The 25,140-nt window shown below is 44.8% G+C and overlaps 2 protein-coding genes across 3 annotated transcripts in view; one reads left to right on the forward strand and one right to left on the reverse strand.

The window, feature by feature from the left end:
• The window catches only part of ENTPD3 (ectonucleoside triphosphate diphosphohydrolase 3), an 83,099-nt gene that overhangs the window by 56,014 nt on the left and 1,945 nt on the right, over positions 1-25,140 (reverse strand). Inside the window, exon 2 of one of the 2 annotated variants that reach the window (XM_068935575.1) lies at positions 18,043-18,158. The gene's annotated coding sequence lies outside the window, so the exon portion shown is untranslated. Of the gene's footprint in view, positions 1-18,042; positions 18,320-25,140 lie in introns of those variants that run through there. The other variant, XM_068935574.1, reaches the window with a different exon arrangement.
• On the forward strand, positions 14,945-24,799 carry GGCT (gamma-glutamylcyclotransferase). Its single transcript, XM_068935577.1, has 4 exons — positions 14,945-15,151; positions 18,401-18,546; positions 21,973-22,108; positions 24,070-24,799. The coding sequence occupies exons 1-4, from the start codon at positions 14,996-14,998 to the stop codon at positions 24,217-24,219; spliced, it is 588 nt and encodes a 195-aa protein (XP_068791678.1). The 5' UTR covers positions 14,945-14,995; the 3' UTR covers positions 24,220-24,799.

Here is a 25,140-nt window from a genome sequence, read left to right on the forward strand (position 1 = left end):
GCTCTCAAGAGTACTAAACAAACAGGAATGAACTCAAAGGGGGTAAAGAAAGGCCCAGTTTTGCAATTCTTCTGCATGGAAAAAGTCAATGGGACGTTTAGGTAGTAGATCAAGGGTCTGATGTCTTTTAATTTGATATCTTTTTTTATAATTTAGAGAAGAGTTTCATTCTTTATTTGCAACATCCAATGTCTCATGCCTTATTAGCTTAGTAATCATGAGTAATAAAATTGTTCCATTGAGAAGTATTAAAAACGTACAAGAGCTACAGTTTCTCTGATGATACTCCCTTAATGTTAAAATTCTGAGAAGATCCGAATATTTTATAGAAAAGTACCTTATTTTTCTGTATTGCTGCTGCTCTCTGAAATTTCCTTCTTCTGACAGCAGTTCAATTATAATAGAATTGAGCAATATGCTCCACAGGAAAAGATAACAAAGAATCAATGTCTAAACAATTTCAGGATCATCTCTGAATCTGATGTCCAGCTGATTAGTTTATACCATAATGGTTCCTCAGTCTTATTTTAAGCATCTTAGAGAAGAACACTTTGTAACCCAGTTAAAATGCTTCCTCATCAGACAGAAATCAATATCAAACAAGGCAGAAATGACCTCTCTCAAATTTTGTTATGCTCACCACAGGAGTGCTTAAAATATTAATCCCAGGGAATGTTCTGCAGAACTGAACAGGTTTTAAGTAATCTAGCACTGAAAAAGGAGCTTCTAGCAATTCATCCAGAGAAGGGAAAATTACTTTTTCCAAGGACTGGGGGACAATTGGCTAGCCCTATGTCTAAAACTCCAGTTTTTATTATCGTAATCTGTGAAGACCTCCATCCTCCCGCATTCATCCAGACTGCAGATGCCTGTTTGACTGTGCCTTTTTTCACCTCCCCGGAAGGGAGCCCTCCCAAGGCAAGAGAAACTCTCATCCTTAAATTATAAAGTGATTGTGAGTGACATGCATAGTCTGTGCAATGCTCGTATTATTGGAGGGGCTTCTTCCTCCTTCATATCTGCTGCCTTGGAAAGGACAAATACCAAGAGGCAGAACTGGCTTTAGGTAGAGTGTGGCTGTACAGCCATCTGTACTGTAATATGAATGGCTACCTCACCACTTCAGAAAGAAAGAAAGCTTCTGCCAGAGGAAGAAATCAGATAGCTAGGAGACCCATGTGCATGGAGCACAGTCTTGGATAAGGTTCTCTTACTCAGTCCCGGAAGTGAAACCTATATACCAGTAAGGCAAGACACCCTGAAGCATCGCCAATACCCAACAGTGGATATCAACAAGCAGCACCTCACACCCAGCCCTCTTCGATTAGATCATCCTCAGCTTAATTTCATTTTCAATTGTACAAATTTTTCTTAACACTTTCCTAACATCCACTCTTTGCTGCTACATATAGCTGACTAGCCTTTACATTAATGCCTCTCATCGGTACATGTTCTTTTTAATTCAGGCCAGCCCTAACTGCCTCCTTTACACTCAATGCATTTGCATTCTAGTCTAGACTCTAATGTCTCTAGCCCTCATTCAAAGCACTCCTCTTATCTAGCTATCGCTGGGTATGTAGTGGCCCCCCCATAAACAAAAGATAGAGTAGCTAGCCCTAGAAAACCTTTAGTGCAGTTGCACACTTATCTTCCAGGATCTTGTCCCTAATATTGCAAAACACAATGCGTCCAGCCATTCAGAAAATTCCTCACTCTCCTTTTCTAATGCACCTGAGGAGCAGTGGGGCCCCAATTGGTTTTCAGATAGTTTTCCAGTCCTAGAAGAGGCCAGAAAAGAAAGAAAAATAAAGGCATAAACCAGCTCTCAGTTGAAGAGGAAAGGAAGAAATTATCTGCTTTGTTGACCTCATGGACCAAAAATTATTAATCTAGATGGTGTTTGTGCAGCAAAGCATTCATAGGGGGAACGTCTCATCCCTCTCCCTAACTCTCTAAAACAGAGTGGATCAGGGCACTACGCTACAAACAGTGCAGAGATAAAAACAGGATTATCCTATCCTGATCAGTCAAGAGCGCTTTATCTGTGGCAATAGAAAAGATGAGTGCTGAAGGAAGTATTGCACAGACTAGGATTTGAGGCCTTCAGGATGATCCTGGTCTAATAGGGATTGTTTTAAATGATCCATAGGGTTATTACATTCACTGGTGGAACAGGAAGTGAAGAAGATGGTAAGGTCACTTGTTTGAGAGACAAAAGGTAAACAGATTCATCTATTTGGTGTTCCAGGACAGGCGCTGAGGAATTCTGTACTGCTTAAATTAGAAATAAACAATCTCTGGTCTTTATCTTCAATTGCAAGCGGGACTAAACTCTGAGCTAACTACACTGGATACTAATTGTTCTACTTGTTTAAATGTGCCCTCTAAGAACTGCACCTCCTCATAGTCTTCTAACTGGTGAGTGCTTATAAAACACTTCTCCTTATTGCTGTTGGTGGTCAGGGAGAGCCCACGGGCGCGCCGACGTTTGTATCGCTGCTCAGACCTCAGGGCACTTCTGTGGGGAGCAGGGTGGCCCCGGGCACCAACGCAAGGGGCAGGCGCCAGACAGTCAGGACCAGGAAAACCCCAGGAGACCTGATGAGAAGGAATTTCGGTGTCCAAAAGGAAATTCTCCTCTTCCAGTGGTGAATCTGGAAACTGCGGGACAAAGAGATTCTTTCCCCGCGGAGACAAGTAAAAAAGTCCTGGCATAAAGTCGGCTTGCGGCTGCAGCCACCTGGCCCCTTGCTAGCTCATGTCTTCAGGAAGTGATTAATTCTGCATTCATGCTGTCCCCTGCTTCCTCACGCTTGCGCTCCCTCCGCGAGCCATCCCAAGCAACCATAGCGTTCCCTCAGGCAACACCACTTTCACTCTGTGGGAGTTTGGGTGGAAATGGAGCAACAATCTGGACTTGGCCTCTAGCTGTGGGATAATAACTTCATCCTCATGAGACTGGTTATAACCACATTTTCATATTAGCAAGCTATTTAAAGCATCAGAGAAAACATCTCTCTTCTGCTCAGCTCTTGTTATCTTAGCCTGTATTCCAGCCAAGGAGTTCCTAATAAAGACTCTGTATTTTTCAGTGAATTAAGAAGCCTTAATTAGTTGGGACAGCTAATTCAAATTAGCTCAGGGAAAATTAGCTGAGGGTTTAGCCCTCATGAGAGCAGAGGATAATGACTGCAGTTCATTCAGTGAGGAAATGCTCTGCTTCAGGAAAGGTGGACCAAGGCACCGTTGGCTGCTCAGCTGGTCACTTAAATTCATCAGTTTTTTGTATTTTTTGCAGAAAGTGTCTGTCGATCCTTGCTGGAGTTACAGTTATGAACCAGTTTCTCTTATCACCACCTGGGACTGACCTTTTCTTTGTTCAGCTTGTGTTTGATTTTTGTAGCAAACATCTTTTCTGTGGTTTTTTGACATGAGTGGGAGTGGGAAAGAGACATTCCTCCCACCTTAAAGAATGTGAATCTTACTCTTTTGGCAAAGCTACAGCTAAGAAGCATAAGACCGAAGAAATCAAAAGTCATCCATACAGACACATTGAACTGGGTGCTGGTCTGAATTAACTCGTGTTTCAGTCGCAGCTGTTTAAACTCACTCTGACTTACGGATCACTGGCATTTTCATAAAAGCCTCTTCTACATCAGCTGCTCATGTCCAATCCAGCGTGGTGCTTCATACCACTGGAAAGGCATTGAGTACCTTCTCCCTCCGTGGATGTCACATCCTTTCGCAGCCCCCTCTCCCCGTCATAACTGTGGGATTTTAAAACTTGGATCTCATTTCACAGTGCTGAGAGCTGCTCAGTCTGTGGGGTGCTTGTGGAACCGGCACCACTTGTGGAACAAGGCTGTATTGGGGGGTATGTAAAAAGCAAGAGTCAGCTTCTAGTTGTGCTTCACAGTCATTAAAAAAAAAAAAAACAGTTTACCAGGTTATTTTTAAAAAACAACAAGAGATACTACAGCAGACAGAAAATAATCCGTCTATCTAAGACATAAACATCAGTTAGAAAAAGCCACCCAGCACTGGTATTAGGCAACACCATACTGAGAAATCGTAGGGCAAACTACTTTGCAGAGCTGATCTTTTGCACAACTGGAAACTGTCATCATCTCCATTTCTTTCTAGCTAGACTTAAGTGATATCGGATGTTCTTGCTGCTTAAGCCATAGGGGAGGGAGGAAAGGAATGAAACAAGTTAAACAAGATCCTCAAAGACATTCAGAGTCGCCTATGAGCTAATGCAAGTATTCAGCCTAAAATCAGAGCCATTTTGGAAATTGGAAGCACAGTTCTGACTGTACCTTGGACAGGTACATTTTATATGCTCAAGGTGATTCTCTAATATGGACCCAGGGTGAGTCAGAGGTGTCAGGCTCACCAGGAGCAGATTGCATTGTGCATGCATTGCACCGTATGACCAATGTGCCAAATCACGGAACGTGTGATCTGCTGTCACTATTTATTTTTCCCCATGGTCTGATTCCAGCTGGATTTTTGTCTGTGCAAAAAAAGACACTTTCGATCAGCCTGTGTTAGCTTAACACAACAGAGCTAGAAAAAATATCCCCAGCTGTGTGTTTCCAGTATATACAATTGTATATTGCATTTTTCCCAGCTTTGAGACAGTCACGTGCATTAGCAAGACTGAACGAGCAGTGCTTTTGATTACTGCCTTTCTTTAATCACATTGAGGAGCCAGATCACATGAAAAAACAACAAACTGATGGTACATATCAAGCTTAATTCAGCGAACTTGTTAGCGTATGGCCCACGAGTGGAAGATGAGGTCAGAAGTCTACAGAGCAGGAGATCCAGAGATGACGCTATTGAGAAACACCATATTCCCAATTCAGAAATGGGCAGAAAATCTGCCTTTCGGAGGAGGTAGATTAGATTAGAGGTATGGAAAACCACCAGCCATATTTTCCTCTCTTATTTGCACTAGCACATTTCTATAGACACGGGAAGGAAATAAGGGGAAAATTAGATCCAAATTATGATCAACCCTGATTATTCTAGCAATACTTCTGCATTTTAAACTCCTAGTTGTGCTTATCATTGCAGGAAGAATTTGCTCTGCAGAACAGTTAGGTCTATCTGCAGCTGCACTCACATCTATAGATTCTTGTTTCCCATATTGAAAAATGCCAGTTGGCTGGCCTGTGGAACGATTTTGACAGTCTTGATACAAAAAAGAAAGCATTCTCTGAAAAATAAAAAGGAACTTTTCATCTTTATGCAAACAGTTGCAGCCTGACATTCTTTGTAAGGCTGCAGTACATTTGCCTCTGGACTCCCCAAGATTGATAGGAATCCTTCACATTGATTGTGGAGCATGACTCCAAGCCAGTGCCTTGGGTCTCCTGGAACTATACTTCTTTTTTTCCCAGGAAATAGGACTTTGAACTTAGCAAACATGACCCTGTCCTAACAGGAGCATGCATTAGCAGGACGTGCATGTAAAACATTGACAGCAGATTAAATTTGATTTTGCAAATCAACTTTCTTCACTTTTCTCCAGGGAGGAAATTCTCCAGGGACAAAATAACTTTTCTCCAGGGAGCGCATCGGGACAGAGACATGAAAATACACGTGCAAAAGTCGCAGCAGGGGTAACTGCTCTGGCATTCCTGAGCCAGGTACTGATGTTGCCTTCCCACCCCATCAAAGACTGCACCCCTGTTCGAGGTACATCACTCGCTGCTTGGGGAATCCCAATGAGCTGGACAACATCAATGCAAGGCTGACATTTTTCAAACCACTTCTTAGTTCATTATTTTTCAAGGAAATTTGGCTTCTATTTTGTTTTGGTTTTGGCTCTTGTGCTTTAAAAGAGTAATCTGCTGAAAAACCTGCTTGCTACTAAGTGCACAAGGAAGGCTTCTGTAAGCAAACAATTAAACAATTACAATGGATGATATAAAAATAAGGCTTTTGTGATATGATGGGATTGATTTAAGAGGGTTACAGGAAGCTGAGGCCTGCTGTTCTGTTATAAATGATTCCCCTGAGACAACCAGTAAGTGAAACATAATCACATAATAGAATTGTTCTTGAAATATCACTAGCTCTAGGGTTTGGAGTTCAGCAGCCCCAAATGACCTTGTATTTCACATCTTTATTCATGATCTAGGGAAAAAAAAAGAAAAGTAAACAGCATGAAGGATAAACCAGTAGACAAAAAGGGTCTTCAGCTAAAGTAGACGCTGGTAATGTTTAGCCTTCGGAGAACTCAAATGGAAAGAGATCTGGTTAGAGAATTCAAGTAAGATATTGCAGGCTACTTAAAAAATCAAGTTTCATGAAATAAGGGCAGAAGAGAAGGGAGATGGGAGAGGTAAGGAAAGGGAGAGCAAAGGCAAGCAGAATCAGAAGAGAAAAGGAGTTTACAGATGTGATTTAGGGCCACATGAAAATTGCCTGCGGTACCTCAAACCCATCTGAAACTAGGAGGCCTAGAAGTCCTTTATTCTGCTCTCAAACACCAGCCCAGGCCACCGAGATTAGAAAAAGAAGAGTAGGGGTGTGAACTGTGCCTTCACATCCCTTTCTCTTGAAAAAGGAGATCAGTTACTGTTCCTCTTTCTAGCCTTCCTCTGGGGCCACTGGCAACGCTTGCCTTAGCCTCCCGGGGAAGCCTCTAGGAAATCCTGCTTTCCTCTGTGAAAACTGAAGGGTATGCAGGGCCCCAGAGAGCCTGACAGTGGTTGTGGCTCCAGGAGGGATTGATTTCATTCACAAATGAACATGAAGGTCAGGAGATGCCAGGACCCTGTTTCCTAGGACAGTCCCCTTCATACACAGAAAGCTGCGCCCAGAAGATTAGCAAATCCAGGCAAGCTACGGTACAGAAATCTTAGGCTTGAATTCTGTGGCCAAAACTGAAGGGTAACTATTGCATTCAAAGCAACCACAAAACCTCTGTTTGGTGCTGAATGTTACCCGAGGCTGCTCGGGGCTCCAAGAGGGAACGTGGGCCAGAGGAGGGACCAGCTCTCCCATGTGCAGCAGAACAAGCCGATGGTAGCGGAGGCCACAGCCTTTCCAACCAGCAGGTTTCCATCTGCATCCCTCCTTCCTCACGGGAAAATGCTGCCCGCAGACAGAAACTTCCACCAGGTGAGCGGTAGCATTACAGCGCTGGGGAGATGCCTCACTGGAGGGTGCAGAGAGGTGGCTGCTCCCAGCTGTAGCACACAGGAAAATCCAGACAGGGACAAAATAAATGATGTCCGGCTGCATTGGCTTTTCCTGCAAACCCTGCTGGCTCGAGAGCTGCTCTGTATTCCCTGTGGAGTGCGACTGGCACCTGGTGGTCAGATCCCCCCATCACTAGTTGCAAACTCCAATTCTTTTCTTTTTTTGAATGCTCGGTAGAGTGGCAGTGACAGGGGAGCACTTTGTTTAACGCAGTCCTGACTATCTAGATCAGTGACAACTGCTGGCTGCAACCATTAATGTCCCTGACCCTTTCTCAGAGCCCCTCGTCATGCTGGCAGCATCAATTCAGACACCTACTTTACACCAGCTCTGAGTGTGGACACAGTCTATCCTTGCAGCACGTCCCCTGCACCGTCCTCCCTACCCTCATCTCTGTGATCCTGCCAGTGGCAAAGAAGGAATGAGGACCTGTCTTATCTTTCTGAAAACATGTCTTTTTTTTTCCTGTCTACTTAAAAAATAACCATCAGGGCCTGCTAGAAGGGCAGCAGAGATAAAACAAGCTTATTTCCAATCAGTGACCAAACGCGCATCTCCAGAGATGCTTAGGGCCACATGTGTCTTGGAAGACAGCGCTGATTCCCCTTCTGCCTGTTTCTGTGACGTTCTCTGCCTCGGCAGGATTTGACCTGGGTAACTGTGTCTCCGCGGGTGCTGTGCATACCACAGGTGCTCCGAGGCAGGCTTGCTGCCAGCGGTGCTCCTCACATCACTGCCTTCTCTGTGTAACGGCATTTTTGGTGCAGAAGGGCTCTGTCTGATAGACAAAGCTAAAAACAAGTCCACACAAAGCACTGAACCTAAGACAGCCTGTTTTCCACTGAATTTGTATTTTGCAGCTGAGTGATTTTTTGGACCAAATGGTACGGTGGCTGCAGTGTGAGCGCTCCCCTCATTAGAGATCAGAGACTGAGGAGTTATTCCCTTGAACCTGAATAACTTAAACTCATGTTAGAAGTTTTTCTGCAACTGGGCCATGGTCTCTGTCCTGGGCAGGCTCTCCGCTGTCTGAGACGGACTATCTTTAAACTGCTGCTCTCCCTGTTTTTGAGGCCTATTTTTCCCAGCGGCCTCTTTTCCCAAAACTCCTGAGAACATATGGTATCAGGGAACATATGGTATCTCTACCTCTCTGCGGATTTAGTAGGAACTGGCCAACACGTTCAGAAGTCACTAGCTGAAGCCATGCACTGAAAGCCGTGCACACAGCAGCACCAGCACACGATGTGATAGGAAGAGCTGCGCTTTCATAGGAAAGCCGCAAAGTCTGGGGCTGCATGAACCCAAATCCAGCTTTCCATAGCAGTGTCTTCCTGGTGGTGGCGCACCACTGTTGTTCTCCAAAGAAACGATGAGAACAAAGATGAAGCTGTTGTATAGCAACTGCCACGGTGTAAAAGTCACCAGGGCTGGCTTTCCTATGTGCCAGCCTAACCCTCCTGGGCATCGTAACTGCACTCATGGAGGGAAATTCATCTGTTTGTCACACACCAGTGCAGGCAGAAGTCTAAGAAAGGGACACTTGATGTGAGAACCATCATCAGTTTTGAGGCAGAGTAGGATCTGCGGGGACAGCCCGTGGATAGCTTCTCTGCCTCTTTTACCCAAGGGACCTTGAGGTATCAGGAATGGGATACATTGTGATGCATCCCTGATGTATCCTAGAAGGTTTGTCTGGAAGTGTCAGCACCCTTCCTGCGAGCAGCTTTTTTGTCCTGTCCTGCTCAGAGGGTTGCATCTCTGATGCAATGGCAGGTGCTGTGGAAGCAAGAGGTGAACGAGAGCAGAGAGACAGTAGGCAGAGGACTCCGTCACTGGGAGCAAGTGCAAAGAATATGGTCATTGAGAGACAACACAGGATTGCAAGATGGAAAGAAAAGCAGTTTGAAAGGACTAATTCCGTCTTGTTTCTCCTTGAGATTTGCTTAGATAAGCCAGAGGAACATTAATATTCTTGTTCCTTCTTCTTCTGAAACACCAGGCTTTCCTTCAGCCTGCTCTTCTCCTCTCCCAGTTTGCAATTGTATGACTTGACTTGGTAAAACATTGACCATCCACTAAACACAGTCAAGCACCGCATAACAGAGTTGGACCAGGTCTTGCCACTGGTTCAAAGATCTGCTTACACAGACAGGTAGAGCAACAGTCAGCTACAGCCTGCACTCAAACGGCTGTTGTGCCAGTGCCATGCAGAGTGTAGACCTCCTTCACCTGACACGCAGGGATTTTTCAGGTTTCGCTTACGTTGTGCTGAAAGGATTTTAAAACCAGTGCAGAAAGCACTACCTTTATTCCACAACAAAAACATCCATGTGGGCCATCAGCTTAACTGAAGAGCTGAATTAAACTTACTGGTAATGAGTAAAACACTTCTGCCCAGGATCGCTCAGCGGGAATTTGTACCGGGTTTTGCACGGTCCGTGTAGAACTACGAGGAACGCTATGCCCTGGGCATGTTTTGGCACATGCTTCTGCTGTCACGCCAGCGCTTCACATGCAAATAGTGCCAGCACTTCACACGCAAAATGCCACTGCCTTCCTCCGTCCCAGCACCCCAGGGGCCGTCGCTGCCTCTGGGCTGTGGATGGGTGACGGTGCTGCTGCCTCCAGGAAACCGTGTGGCAAGGAGGCACGTTCCTGCTCTGCGGCTGCGGCTACGGGACGTCTCCTGCAAGCTGAAAGTTCAGGGCACAGAAATGGTTACAGCCACGGCAGTGTGAAAAAGTACCCGACTACCTCATGCGAAAGGCCCTGTGTGGTCTGAATGTAAAGCCAGAGGATTATTTCAGGACTGGAAAACACCATCCAGAATTGGCTTTATCTGATAACTGTCCTGTGCTGACAGAGAACAAAAGGAAGAAGAAAACAGGGTGCTCCTAGCCTACAGGAAGGAAAAGGATGAGAAGAAAGCAAATGTATACCACAGCGTAAATAATAATGAATATTAAATACAATAAAAAATCAGACATAAATTGTAAAATGCACACTAAGTAGCAGCGCTGCCTAAAGACAGAGGGATACAGCCCTTTCATCTGCCACTCCACATTTGCTAGTCATCGTGTTTACAGACAAAATTTCCAAAGCAGGTGGCAGTCTGAAGAGACAACCTGCTTGATCTTTGGTGAAACGGAAGCGTCTCAGCCAGAGGAGGAGGGCAGCGCGAACCACTGATCTGCAAGGAACAAATGTTTCTGCGGTGGGAGATACTAACGCACCCTGAGACAACAGATCACAAAAACGTCACACTAGCAAAATCCTCTTGACGCAGCAAACCAAGGGGCTTCAGTAACAAGGGAAACTGTCTTGACAAAATCTCCAGTAACCGTTTGCTCTGCATCACTAGAGAAGTGCTATTATTCAAAAGAGCTTTACAGTGAGACGAGTGAAAACACTGGGTAATGGGAAAGGAGCCAGATTCTGAATTTATTTGCACAGAGATGAGCAGAAATTCAACACTGATTTTTTCTCGCTGTACGTTCACAAAAAAGAGATTAAAATCAGGCCTCAGGGCTTTGACGGCATTACTGGATTTTATGTTTTCCCTGCTTCATCTTTCCAGGTGATGATTAACTTCCCTGGAAAGCAGGGGGTTGGGTGAGATGCGACCCTGCTTTCTGGAGTTAAGCGGTGCCGGAGGTCTCCGGCGCTCTCCAGAGCAGCTGAGACGAGGCTGCCGCCGAGGCGCGAGAAGGCCCACGCGGTTCGGAGCCTTTGTCTCCGCTGGGGTGGGAAGCACAAAACCCGCGGGCAGCAAGCAGCCCGGCGCGCCGCCGAGGTGGGAGGCGGCGGAAAGCTCTGGATAACGCGCAGCGCTTTGCACACTGTCAGCGGAGGAGATCAGCCGCGGTATTTATTACAAAGAAAGCTGGGATCTGTTTCCATCAGGTTTTTGTCCCTGCACGCAATATATTCCCGAGCGCTCTCGTATCCTCGTTATATTTGTAGGGCTCGGGCAAAAATAAAACGTAGCGGGATAAGCGAAATCTGCTCAAATGCGTGCCAGTGGTTCAACACGCCCCCCCCCCCCCCCCGACTAAGACTGTCACAGCGTGAGCTTTAATTAATACTGAAGGAAAAAAAGAACTCAGAGGAATAATTAGTGTGGCCAACGCAAATGGCCAACACAAACAAACCGCTAGTGCAGGCCTCCCCACGGCCTTTCCCTCCTTCCCTCCGAGCAGCCTTTGTAGGATGCCCTCTGCAATTATTATTTCATTGCAATGATACGTATTTGCTATGAGATGCTAGCTTCTTAATGCAATATGCAAGGTCTGGAGGTCTGCAGAGCTCTCACGTTGATGCAAACGAACGCAAGCAATTTTACAATGTGTCATGATGTTGCCATGCTTGTTCCTTCCCTGCAAAAGAGGGACCACAAAGAGGACGAGGGTGAGGAGACCTTTCCTGTTGTAGCAACCGGCTACAGGGCTACAGGGAGGAGAGGCTTATATTTTTCAGAGGGTTTAAAGCTCAAGCTTACTGTGACATTCACCAACCAAAAACACGGGCCCACCCGGTCGGGGTCAGCTGTTCCAGGTCAACTCTTCCATCTCGCAGCCTTAGGAAGGGTCCGGAGGCGAAACCGCCCTGGGCTGCGCGTGGCAAGAAATGGGCCGCAGAAGTGCAAACGGGTGGACTCATTCAATTAGAAATGAATCTAAACACCGTAAATCTAGGTTTTGCTTCCATAGCATTTGAATGAGCATGTTGTTATGTTTAGAATAGGCAAGGCCAACCTATACCATGCACGAAAAAACCTCTCCTCGGACTGATTAAATACTTAGAAATGCAATTGTAAGTGTTTTAATTTGATTCTCCTGCCAAAAGTTTATCTGTAATCTTGCTAGCTGCTTCCTACAGAGGCCTTCAGGCACACGAACCCAGATATAAGACCAGGGACTCATTCTCCTAACTTCTCAGTTGTCTGACTTTGTCTGTAACGCTTGAGACTAGATTTGAACGGCATGAAAAAGGACACAAGTTTTAGGAGAGAACTGTTTTCTCCATGTTCAAAATATACACGGTTTTGAATGAAAAATGATCAAAATTGTTGCTGAAACTCCTAGTGCTGGGAAAAAAAATGGTATTTTTTGGTGGAGAATTTCAAAAGTTTCCGTGACTCAGAAAGTGTTATGAAAGGCTGTTTTTTTCTCAGAAAAGGGTCATTTTGAGATCAAAAAGCAAAAATTCTCACATGCTTCATTGCATTTCATATGTAAGATTTTCCGTTGAGAAAAAATGCCAATCTTGCCTCACCAGGGACAGCTCACGGCAAAACGAGACTCGTTCAGAAAGCATCAAAGGCAGGAGAGGCCGAAGTGGTCCACGAGATGGCCACCTTTGGGCACGCAAGGCTGCAGCCTCCAGCTGAGCCCCCCGGACAGGGGCGTCCAGTAGGTCTCTCCCGGGGGATTTCTGCATCCGCCCCGCATCCTCTTCCTAGGGAAGGGCATCACATAGGCATCCTCTGCTTATTTGCGTAAAACCATTAGAAAAATAGTAGCTTTGAAACCTCTAGATTTCTGTCACTTCTGGTTGAAATCAGCCAACAGTCCAGAAGTGATTGGAAGAGGCCAGAGAAACATTTCTGTGCACAGCTTGTGATTGCATAAGCATTTCCTTAGGGAAAGCAGACTAAAAGCATATACCAGAAGCAGATTTTTAAAAGATGTGTTCATCTACTTGTTGTCACAAGGGGTAAGACTGAGGAAGTCTTGCTGTATAATCCTATGACCCGTGTAGCAAAGGAACCCGATGGTTCCTTCTGGCCTTAAAATATTTATTCGTATAAAAGAGAAAAACTAAAAATAGAAAAACTGCTGCTCAGAAGGGATCAGAACCACATTTGTCACTTGTACATGTTTTATGATGAATCTAAATTTGTCTATGCTTGTGTTGGGAAAACTAAAGCACCATTTCAGATGAAGCGCTACACATGTAATTGTAAATGTAAAGGATGAGAGTTATTTTCTCTCACCCACTTGTTGTTGCTTTTCCCTCCATGTTGCACAGACCAGGATGCACCCGGAGAGGCATGAAGCTGCCCTGCTAGTGAGATAGAGATAGAGATATATTGTTTCAGTGGCTTAGGCTTACAGGAAGCCAGGAATAAGGCCTCCTCCTGTCCCATTCGAGTATTTCAAATCTCAAGGGGAAAGAGAGGAAAGACCTCTGCGCGGGGGCCTGCCAGTCTGCCTGCCTTCATGTACGTATCTTCTCACCTTTCATCCCTGCGTACCCTGAGCATAAGCTGCTCGCTGCCTCGATGTGCGTCTGTGACGAGCGTGTGCATCCCCAGCATTACCACTCGGGCAAGTTACACTATTTTACTTCTCACCGCCCATATTTAAAATTCATCGCTGTTTACATTTCTCTTGGACATGGCCAGGAGGCTTACAAGAAAAACGCATTACCTTGAATTTAGCACAGGGACCCGAATCCTCTCAATTTTGCTACAACAAATTGCAGAATCTACTCCCTGCAAATGTCTTCTTCCCTGCAGAGGGTGTCTTTTTATAGGAAGTAACTGTTATTAAATGAAATTTATCCAGCAAGCATTAAAAGTACATGGTTGACAGGAACCTGTTATCAGAAGCCCCACGGATTCTGCAATTTTGTTGAGTGATCCATTCTTGGCGGTTGGACTGTTACTCCTGAGCCTCTCCTCACAAAATTGAAATATATATCATTTCTAGTCCTTGCAATTGCAAGAACAACCTTGAAATAAGAGCTTCGTGTAATACGAGGCAATAGCATCAAGCTGAGACTGCAGGGAATCGAAGCAGCCTTTCAGTCTTCCTTGAAATAAGGTATATGGACGAAAGGGAGGCCCACGGAGGCCTGAAGTGGTAAGACTGTTTTAATGAAATGTAAAACTCAGAATGCATTGATTTAACTATTTAAATATATCCATATGTGTGTGTTGCTAACTATTAATTTGCTATTGATGACGCCAGGGCGCAGTGGCAGTCAAGTTTACAGCGCAGCTTATTCCTTGGCCGCCCAGGGGTGCACACAGCCACGGCAGGCTCGGACGGACCACGGCCAGGGGGGCGGCCAGCACCGCGCTTGCCCACCCCTGGGGAGACTCACCTAGGCGCTAGCTTTGCACAACGTGGAGATACGCAGGCAAAAAGGGAAGAAAAAAAGAAAAAAACCAGGGCAGCGCAAAGACAACCTCTCCGGGGACCCACGTGTGGCTTGCAGTATTCATTGGGAGAAGCTATAGGAACGCGCGTGTCGGTTTAATGACGAGCTCCCCGTGTTACGGCAGCATGGGGCGTAACACAACGTAACATAGCACAACATAAAAAAATGCACAGCAATATAAAGTATGAATATATAAATTAGTAGAGCACTGCATATAAATTAGCATATCTTAGCATGTCTTTTTATATCTCTATATACACACATACACATAAGCACCCCCCCAATACGGGTGAGCAACACGCCGTGCTGCGACCGCCTGAGACCCGCCCGGCTCGGCGGGAGGCAGCGGGGGGTCCCCCGCACGCCCCCCGTGGCCCGCGCGCCCGCCGCCATTGTGACGTCACAGCGCCCCACATCCGCCACTACACCCGCCGCCTCCCACGTGGCAGCAGCCGGGGAGCCGGGGGGGGGCACCCGGAGGAAGTAGCCAACGCGGCCGCGGCGGCGCCCGGCGGACAGCCAATGGCGAGCGCCGCCGCGCCCGCGGCCCCGCCCCGCGAGCTGGCACCGGGGCGCGGGGTTAAAGGGACCGCGGGGTGCGAGGCGGATGGAGCTGGGTGGCGGCGGCGGCGGCGGCCCGGTCCTGGCGGGGGCGGCGGGGGCCGGCTGCCTCCTGTACTTCGCCTACGGCAGCAACCTGCTGCGGGAGAGGCTCCTGCTGAGCTGCCCGTCGGCGGCGCCCTGCGCGGCTGCCCGCTTACAGGTGCGTGCGCGGGGGCCGCCGGCCGGCCCCTTTAAGGAGGGTGCCTGCCGCGGCCGAGCCCGGGTGCCGCTCCGCAGCGCGTGGGGAGAGCAGCAGCAGAGTGCAGCTGAATGCAAAACCTCTCCGTAGGAACCGGGAGTCCTGTGTGCCGACTCAGTCGTTCCTCGCTGCCAGCAACGTTGGCGGGGGGGGGGGGGGAGGGTTATGTTTTGGTTTGGGTTTTTTTTTTTTGTCCTTTGTTTTTTTTTTTTTAAGAGTAGTTGAAGCGGCAGAGCTGTTGTCTGCCACCGTGGCTGCTGTCGTTGCGACCTTCTTGCCACGTGCGCGGGCTTGAAACTGCACGTTGCATCCAGGATCGGTCTGCTGGAAGGCAGGCTGCAAGCAGTCGTTGCGTATGTTAGTTCCTCCCCCCCCCCCCCCCGCTTCTTTTATTATTATTTTAGGAGGGTTAATGAAGCCTCTAAGAGTGTCAGCCAAGACCCTACACATAAAGGGTAATGGAAGTTTTGAACCTTAAAAAAAATGAGTAGGAGGTGCTCAGTTGGATTTACTGGTAAGTTTCTCACAGTTAATAATAAAGATACTTTAAAACACCACCACCACCACCAACGCCTCCTTCACTTGCCCCGCACTGGCTCCCAGTGCAGTGTGGCTGACAACCTAAGCTCTCCTGCAGCACAGCGCAGTCAAGATTGTGAAGAACGTCTTGGCCCAATAAGCTGCTGCTTAAGGGTACTTGATCCTTGAGCTGCTTTATATACTTAGTGTGTGGTTAACTTGGGGGCTGGGGGCAGCAGAGCTAGCCTGGCTGGCAACCTAGCCACCGCAATGCAATAGCGGGATTACTGGTTTTTCCTGCTGATGTGCCTGCCAGTGTGTCGGGGTGGCTGAGGACCGATGCCCGTTCTTGGTGGGGGTATGTGAGGATTCACTGAGTAACTGTTCAGCTTCTCCCTAAACCAGCTGATGACTTGAAGGAAGCTTGCACGTGCATCGTATTTTTTAGGTAGCTTCTTTGACGCCTTTCTACAGCCTGGCTGCTGCAATTGAGTTTGTTTGTTTTTTCTGAACAGTTATTAAATGCTACTATATCAATTTGGCTTTAATGCAGACTGGGAAGCACAAGCTCCTTGTCATTAAGTGGTTGATGTACAGATTTGTGCTATTAGAACGATCCTTGGAGGAGCAGAACATTTATTGATACCACTTAAGGACTATTTGCAGGTTCTCTAGGGGTAACTGGGCAGAAAATGTTCAGCATTAGAGAGCGTACGACAAAGCTCCAGAAACACTTGCGTTTATTAAACTCCTACAGCCAGATGTTTGGTGTCTCCTGGGACCATCTACCTGGCAATTAGGGTTTGTCTGCTCCTTTAAGTGCCCCACGCTTTAGGGACACCACTAACAAGCTAAATATGCCAAATGCCCAGCACCCTGCAGGACCAAGCCTTGGAGTTAGGAGGAAAGTAGCAGTATTGGGCTACTTATTCAAAGGTAAGCACCTTTGTGTAAAAGAGAGCCCTATGGAGACTTTTGCCTTGCGGCAGTTTTCCTCTTGTATTTCAGGTAAATTTTCAGGTTACACCGAAGTGTCTGTTGTCACAGTGCAAGTTAGCTGCAGGAGCTCTGTCGCTGCCTTGTCCAGCAGACCTCTGAGCACTTGCTATGCTCCCTGTTAACACACGGTGGCTTCAGTCCATTGCCGCAAGATGACTCTTAGAAAATCACTGATATCTGTGAGCAAAGAAGTACACAAAGGTTGGAGTTGACTTCTATTAATTACTCTATGGTAAAAACATGGCAGCTTAATAAAATAAAAATAGCCTATAAATAGGATATTTTCTATGCTAAACAAGAATAAGAATTTTTGGAGGAATATACAATTTTTAAACATTTCTTAATTTTCAGTCCAAGACTGGAGGAAATGGAATGTATAACAAACACAGAAATCTCATTTCTTTAGTATTTAGAAGAAAGGCCAAAGACCAAGCTCTTGAACCAGGCATCTAGTATGTTTGCAGTGCTTGATGAGGTTGCCCACCTAGCATAACGCAGTGTTTCCTGCTTCCAGTATCTTAGCTAACCTCGTTATTTCTATACAGATTGTGTTGCACTTCTTGGGTGGTACCTGAAGGTTTTTGTGCACTTTCTTGCAGCTATTAAATACAGGTCAGGTCCAAGAAAATAAAACTGGAGAAAGTGGTAGCGCTTTTTTTTTTTTTTTAAATTATTAGACTGCTGTGAGTATGCTTGGTTCTACTGGAGTATTTCCTTGGGGGCAGCAGCCCTGCAAACACTTGTACACATCTATAGCTTCAGGCCATTACTTGACTGGACTATTTACTTGCCTGCAAATTTTTCACGCTTGACTTGTCTGCAGGGGCTAGTCCACAGTCCTGGTCAATGTGCAGTGACCCAAACATTGCAAAGCCATTTGGCAGCAGCTTGTAGGATGGTTGATGATTAGCGGGTCTAGGTAAAATTCTGTTTTCCTAGAGAAACTGGGTTTAACGAGGGACTCCTTATGAGGAAGAAAGATGACTCTACTGATGGAGTAAACTGTACACTGATGTAGATTTTCATTTTTTTAAGCCTCCAAGTGTTCAGCTTCTACCATCTGTTACAATCAATCCCATATCTGCTAAGACATGTTTCAAGAAGGTAATGTGTCCCAGGAATTGAATATTAATGTGCACAGGCATATAAGGTAATAGATTTTTTAAGAGTGTTGAGAACCTGAACAAGCTCAGTTAGGGAGGCACATGACTTGACTTACAAATACCCAAGAATGTTCTACTTGAGTGATCAGATTTCACATAACACTGGAAAATACATGATATTTTATACCTGAGCAGTTTCTGTTAGTGTATGAGAAAAGAACCAAAACTCACCATCTTGGAGGCTTCTTTTAGGTTGCTATTTTCCTGGACTTTGCATGGTCGCGTTTATGACTTCTGTTAGCACCGAAAGCTGCAAAGGAACGGGCATCAGGCAGGCACATCATCTCCTGAGGAAGAGAAGAAGGCAGCAGTCATTTCCCTCCTCCGTGGCACACCCCAGCCAACGGCCCTTCAGCTCATTCAAAGGGAAGCACGTCAGTCCTGTCACTGCTCACGTGGACAAAAGTCAAGCTGCCGTTCCCTCAGAACTGCTGCGTTTGGTGCAGAAATGGGCACGTGTGCTATTCTAGAAAAAGAACTATGTACTTTGTAAGTGTAAACTGACTCTCTGCATTGGTTTCGCTTGCAGGATTTTAAGCTCGCTTTTGGCCATCATCAAGGCAGAACATGTCCCCTCTGGCATGGAGGTACAGCTACCCTTGTTCAGAGCCCTGGAGACGAAGTATGGGGAATAGTGTGGAAAATGAACGCTAGCGATTTAAGTTCTCTGGATAAGTAGGTGACTTAACTTTGCTGTCTCGTGTTATTTCAGAGGGCAATTCAAAAGTTATAGTTTATTTTTGGTAAAAGCCAGTGTGGAGGCTTTGGTTGGGATCAAGATGTTTTTAATGTGTGAATTTTACTCCACAGTACATGTGCTGACTTCTAAAGCATTTGTGATTAAATGGCTTTGTCTTCCAAGCTAAAGCTACTTAGAGATATTTTAATATGGTATGAAGCTTGATTTGGAACGATGTTGGTCAGGTTACATTTTTACCCCTCCCCACAATGTCCTGTCCCATATCTGACTCCAGACTCTGTGTTTGATCTGTGAGCTGTTTTCCTTTACTCTGGGGAGAGTTTGCTTTCAGATTGGCACCAGTTTCTGTCTCAGTACATGTAGACTCCGGTCACAGGGGAAAAGGGAAAGGGTGAGAACCTGACTTTGCATTAGAAAAGCAAGTGCAAGTCTTTAATACGGGCAAAGAGACCTTTTGGGGAAGCTACTTTTGCATGTCTTGCCTTTTAAGGTTTTAACCTTCGTAGACTTAAAGGTGGATCCAGGCAGGGAGCTGGGGCAGTCTTGTATGCTCCTTTCTATGGGAAAGGCTACCAGCACCTTGCAGTGCACATTGGAAATGCTCTGCCTGGGCCTGACAGTTAAGACAAGTTTAAGACAACCTGAGCAAGTTGTTCCCAGCACGTATGCAGGTTGAAGACCTCTGGGTGACCACCTGGGTAAACAAATCAAGGAGTGTATAACTTCCTGCAGGGCCCAAGTGAGGACTTGGACTGTCATCTCCAAAACTTTGGCTGGTGTCCTGTGTTCACTGCACTGTCAGCACCGCACAGAGCTTCTGGTACACAAGGATAGTTTGTTCAAAGCAGCTCAGCAATCTCAGCTAATTCCAGCAGAAGTCTGGGCTAGTGAGGCTAAGGAAAAAGGGCATATTCAACTAGTCCTAAGCATTAATCTGGTGCAGTTCTGCTGCCTCTGGTACCATAGCAATTTTGGCTGTTGCCACACTGTGCTGTGCAATCATGTCCTTATAACCTTGGCCATGAAACTTGAAGTTCCAACTTGCTTTCCATTGCCTGCAGTGAACCCAAAAGATAACAGAAACTTGACCAAGTTGCCTTCAGCACGTCCTGGGAATGTCATCTGGGAGGTCTGACATCTCCTCAGTTCCCCCTCTGTTGCTTGCACTAACACTTACTTTCCTCCCTGCTTCTCTTTCTGCTGATCTTTGCTAAAATCTCACTTACCCTTCTTTCCTGAAGCTTCACACTTCCCAAGTATAAAGATCCTTCCGACCTGTCTGGCAGCATCTGCTTTGCTAGTAGCACGGTTTTCCCTGCTATGGGACAGTATTTTGTATTTAACTGTTAGAAATGTAGCTTACATACTGCAGAATCGCAGATCCCTGGCATATTTTTGACAGGGGATAAACTCTAATGCTAGCTAAGATGCTGTAGGTAGGCCTAGAGACTTGAGTGCTGTAAGTTCACCAAAACTATAAGGATGGACATGAGCAGTAAAGGTTATTTTTTTTCCAGCTGCCTCACTGGTGTCATGAAGGTGATCTAGAAATCGGAGAAAGATAGATCTGACTTTTCCTTGCTCCACTGGCGTGTATTCTTATAGAAGCAAAACTTAAGGTAGTGTGATTTGTGCAAAGCCTGAAGGAAGTAACTATGTACTTAAGGGTTCTACAGGCCAAAAATTGAAAAATCAGCACAGTACTTTTTTGGGTCCTCTCTGCCCCATCTTTTATATTGCATAAATGATTGGGCACCTGACAGGATTGTTACAGAAAAATCTGTGACGTGAGAAGGAACCAGAGAGGAAACTGTTCTTATAAATACATAAAGGCGTGGTTTCCTTATCTGCATATCTTCCCTCTAAAACCCCTGGTGATAAATCATTTACCTGTCAAACTTTTACATTGGGCCTTTGTAATGATAGTTGATAGTGTTCTTTTAAGGATTGCTTCTAAACAGTTCTAATGAGCGCGCACGCATTGGTGCTGAAGATGTTGGGATTTTTTGGTTGCGCACAAGCAGATTTATTTGGAAGTTCTCAACTAATCTTTTCCGGCATTTCCATGCATCAGAAAAAAGTCCTGTTACCCAGTTTTTCTGTCTAGGTAAAGAAATTGGTGCTTTATTAATCAGAAACAGAAGGAGGAGTGTGTAGTTAATGCTGTTTGTCGTTCAGACACTAGAGAAACAATGTAATATTTAGAATGCAAATATGGAAGAGGAATCTTTTGGTTGGATGATTAATTTTTTTTTGTCTCTGAATGGGTTTCAGTGCTCTTTTTCACAGTCAGACCTGAGGGTTTTTTCTGTCTTCTGTATGTCACAAATCAACAGACCATCAAGTAACACATGACTTTTCCTCTTACATCCCAGCAGACAGTGTTACTTAATTGTATTTTTTTTTCCCTTGATCTCACACTCCCATGTGACTCTATTTTGTGTTCTTTTTGTTGGCCTTGATTGAGCTTCCAGTCTCTGCCTGCACTTACCTAGTTACTCACACAACACGGCCTGTGATGTATGTTAAGTAACTTGCAATGGTATTAAGCCTTTAAAAGAGAGACAACGTGTCAAACATCTGGGTGTCATTTTGACAAGCATGGTTAGAAGCCATATTATCACTCTTACCTACAGCACATTTAAGAAGTTAATTATGATATAAAAAGTCTGTCTTGTATTGCTTTAATTTCTTATTTCTTACTATTTCCTCAGACTTTTATTGGTGGTGAAATGTTAATGGTTAAAGACAGAAGGTAGCCTTTTTTTCCCTAAGGTAGCATGATTTTGCGGTTTTAAAAAAAACCAAAATGGAATGGTTTTCACCCTGATCTAGGTCATTGCTGCTGTACAAGATCTGCAAGTTTTGTGCAAATGAAAGGGTGTCCTGGATTATTCACTTGATTGTGCGTTGCCAGAGCTATGCAAGTTTCCTCTTATTCAAATGCAACACAATGGGCAAGATAAAACTTTGCAATTGTTTCATTATCTGAGCGGAAGATAATGAATGATATGTGCCTGGCTTATTAATTCTGATAATTTTGGTTTTGTGTCTGTTGTAGATTATAAAACTTGCACAGTAATTAACTAATTCACAAGCATCATTCTCTCTCTAATTTTGCAAGTTAGCCACTAGCTTCTTCCTTCCACTACTGAAATGATAAAAGTCAATGCTGCTCATTCTTTAGAAAACTTATTTTTGGATCTGAAACAACAGACAACTTTTGGACAAAAAGTACAGGATTTTGTTTTGTTTCAATTCAGTCAATGGTGCAGTCCAGTGTTGTGCCTTAAATTCTGTTATATTAAATGGAGATGTTGAATTGCACACTTTGTTTGAAAGACATTATATAGCTGTCCCCATGCATCGGCTATTTGACATGAAAGGAATGTCCTTTACAGGCAAGAGGGAGTTGAAGATGGCATTTATGTCCCAATAGAAGTTAATGTCCACACTCAAGCAGGAGAAGCACTGACCTGTCGAAGCTACCAGATGCGTGATTGTGTCTGTGGTCCCCCTTCTCCCCAGTATAAAAAGGTAGGTGTTGCGTTGCTGTCATTTGGAAAGCATGAACAGAAATGCGTAGTGCAGTACTTCCATTCACTGTAAATACAGTGCTTATTAAATAGGACAGAAGGGGTCAGTTAATTCTCATGTAAAGGTATAACTTAATCCGTGTGCAGTGTACTAGTGCAGTGCTGCCTACAGAAGATTCCTAGCTTCTTGAAGACCCTACTAAATCACTTTTGGTTTTTGCTTTAGTTCCAGTCAAATACGCAGGGGTAAATCTCTCCAAGTCTCTGTTGTAACCCATGAGTTAGTTATACTAACTGACACACAGGGATTTCTGAGGATTGCCAGATGTTTCCATATATGCAGCAATTCTCTGTTTTGGTCTTAAAAATGAATGTGCTCCACTAAAAGGACAGAGGGAAGCTTCTGTGTCTTTGGGACTCCAAGCACCTGGCTTGGAGTCTCAAGGACACATATTTTTCTCTGTTCTCTTACAAAACACTATCTTTAAAACGAGTGATGTTTGTCATCAGATGCATTGCCCAGTATCACAGGATTTTCAGCACCACTGTGGAGCACTGCGCTTGATGACTGGGGAGGCAGAAGTCTTTCAACACTGTTCTGCAATTCACTGACTATAGAGACGCATCATCCACTCACTCAGCAGGCCTGACCTGCTTAGCTTGTGAGACCTGATGAGGACCTAGCCTTGGGTGACATGACTGCATGTCTGAAATTGTACAGTTACTAGGAATTGCAGATAGACAGCATCAGAATGTGTTGACTTTTTCTACTGAAAGCAAAGAACAAGGGGCTTGAGCCTGTTAAATCCCATATGTGCAACTGTTTCACCTAACTGAGGAACTCACCTACATGAAGCAGCTTCCAAGAGCATGGCTAAGGCCTACTGCTGCAAAGAAAGCTTGCTTAGGAAGCAAGCTTTGCCACTTCACAAACCTTCTACCCCACCCTTTCTGTCCAGACAGATCTTTAAGGCTTTTCAAGGAGTTAAGACCAATACAGTGAGTCTGCTGCTGTGTGTGAGCTCTCACTAGCGTGCTCTAAGAGCAGGCTTTGAATATTGGCAGCCTTAACTAGTTAAACATTCCCGCCTGCTGTTGTCAGGGTTAGCTGTTAGGTTTTTGTTGTTGGATTTTTTTTTTTTCCTCCAGCTCTTCTTCGTTTAAGCAAAGTTAGCCAGGCAGGAGGGCTAGAATTTAGTACAGGTGATTGCATCTGCACACAGTGATCCACATCCATCTAGTGTGTTGTACTTTTGTGGCAAAGCTCATACCGTTCTAGACATCCTTGAATTTCCTGGCTGCTGAATGAGTGGAATGTTATTTAAATAATATTTACAATAGTGTCAGCCTTTAAAATCTGCATATTTATCTGTTTGTTCATTCCTGTATGTGAACTTGCTGGTGTCCTTCCTAGTCTTGGCTCCAACAGCCTCCTCTTTTCCTCTCACTTTGCCATTTAGTTTCTTTGGCACTAAAACTTCTGCTTATTTTGTGCCTAGAAGGAAAGCTGCAGTAACAAACTTTAAGCAAAGTGTTTTTACTAAGCTGAGTACCTATTTCCGTTACTCTGTTTTTACTCCTATAACCTGTCTAGGTACTCACTGCTGTGCTTTGGATTCAAATAGTTTAGTTTCAAAACTAATTTCAATAATAAATGCTGCTTTTCACTCAGATCTGATACTAAAGTTGGCTGAAGACATAGAAGTCCTCTTCCTCCCTGGAGGAAAGAACCAAGTAACTGAACAGGAGCTTAATCATGCAGTCTTGTGCATGTTAATAGCTCTTCAGGATCCTAGGGGTCTGTCTTGGTAGTACCTGGTATCAACCTCTAGCATTATTTGTGTTTAATTCTCTTTTTAGCCTAAGTGGTTCTTCCTGTATGAGCAAAAATGTCCATAAGGGTCTCTCCTTCATAACATTATTATTGAGGGCTTTTTTTTCCCCCACCCCTTTTCACTGTAGGTTATCTGCATGGGTGCAAAACAGAATGGCTTACCAAGAGAATATCAGAAGAAATTAGAAGCTATGGAAACTAATAACTATGCAGGACCAGTGCCAATCTTAGAAGAAATTGAAGCTGCTACTAAAGCAAAGAAAATACACTCTGCATAGAATACGTCTGCATTTGCTTGGCCATTCATTGCGATTTAGATATCTTTCCTCGCTCTGATCTGCAGTTTCTTTATTCCTCAGGAAAAGACGAGTTTGGTGCACATCCACAATAAACCATTAGACATAATGTGCAGTTTGAGGACACACTGGCATTGATAACTTCTTCACTTTGTATGTGTAGTTTGAGTACCTGCTGAAGTTTTTGCAGGTTTGGAAACTATCTTTCTGTAATTCTCTTGCAGCGCTGCACGCGAACTTGTGGTTCACATCCTTCTGTTTACAGAGCTTTTTAAAAGAAAAAGGCCATCCTGCTAGGAATTTGTATCTATTGCCATCTGAGGAATAAGGGCTGCAGGATCAGGCCCTTTGCTCTTGAATTCTGTGTACACAATTATCAAGAGTTTCAAAGGTTTCCTAGGGTGCAAAGTAGACTCAAAACTGTAAAGCAAGACTAAATATTTCCCTTTTATTTCCTGCTACTCCTCTCAATGGTCTAAAGCCCAACCTACCCGAAGCTATGGAGTTTTTGTCTTCATTTAAATGGTTAATAAAGAAAGCAGAAGGATTTTTCTAAACTGTTTCCATGTTTTGAAGTGTTAGTGCAAAAGGCAACCCAGGCCTGAAGAAATGTTCAGCAGAGGATCTCGTTGAGAGCACCACAGCCTGCTCCTTTCCATGCGTACTGATCATCATAGGTGAACTAGGTTAGGTACAACCAGCAGGTTTTAAAGAACACATTTTAGATAATTCTAAAGGGGTTTTTTTTTTTTAATGACTTGTTTGGATTTTTTTTATTTGGTCTGAAACCCACTGAAACCCGTGAGTCTTCCTGTTTCTGGTGCATTCCTTTCATGTCTGGGGTTTTTTTTTATGCTCTTCCCCCACCGAAGAAGAGCCCTGACCTCATTTTTCACAGCCTTG

The sequence above is a fragment of the Struthio camelus genome, chromosome 2 (genome assembly GCF_040807025.1).
Source record: "Struthio camelus isolate bStrCam1 chromosome 2, bStrCam1.hap1, whole genome shotgun sequence".
NCBI lineage: Eukaryota > Metazoa > Chordata > Aves > Struthioniformes > Struthionidae > Struthio > Struthio camelus.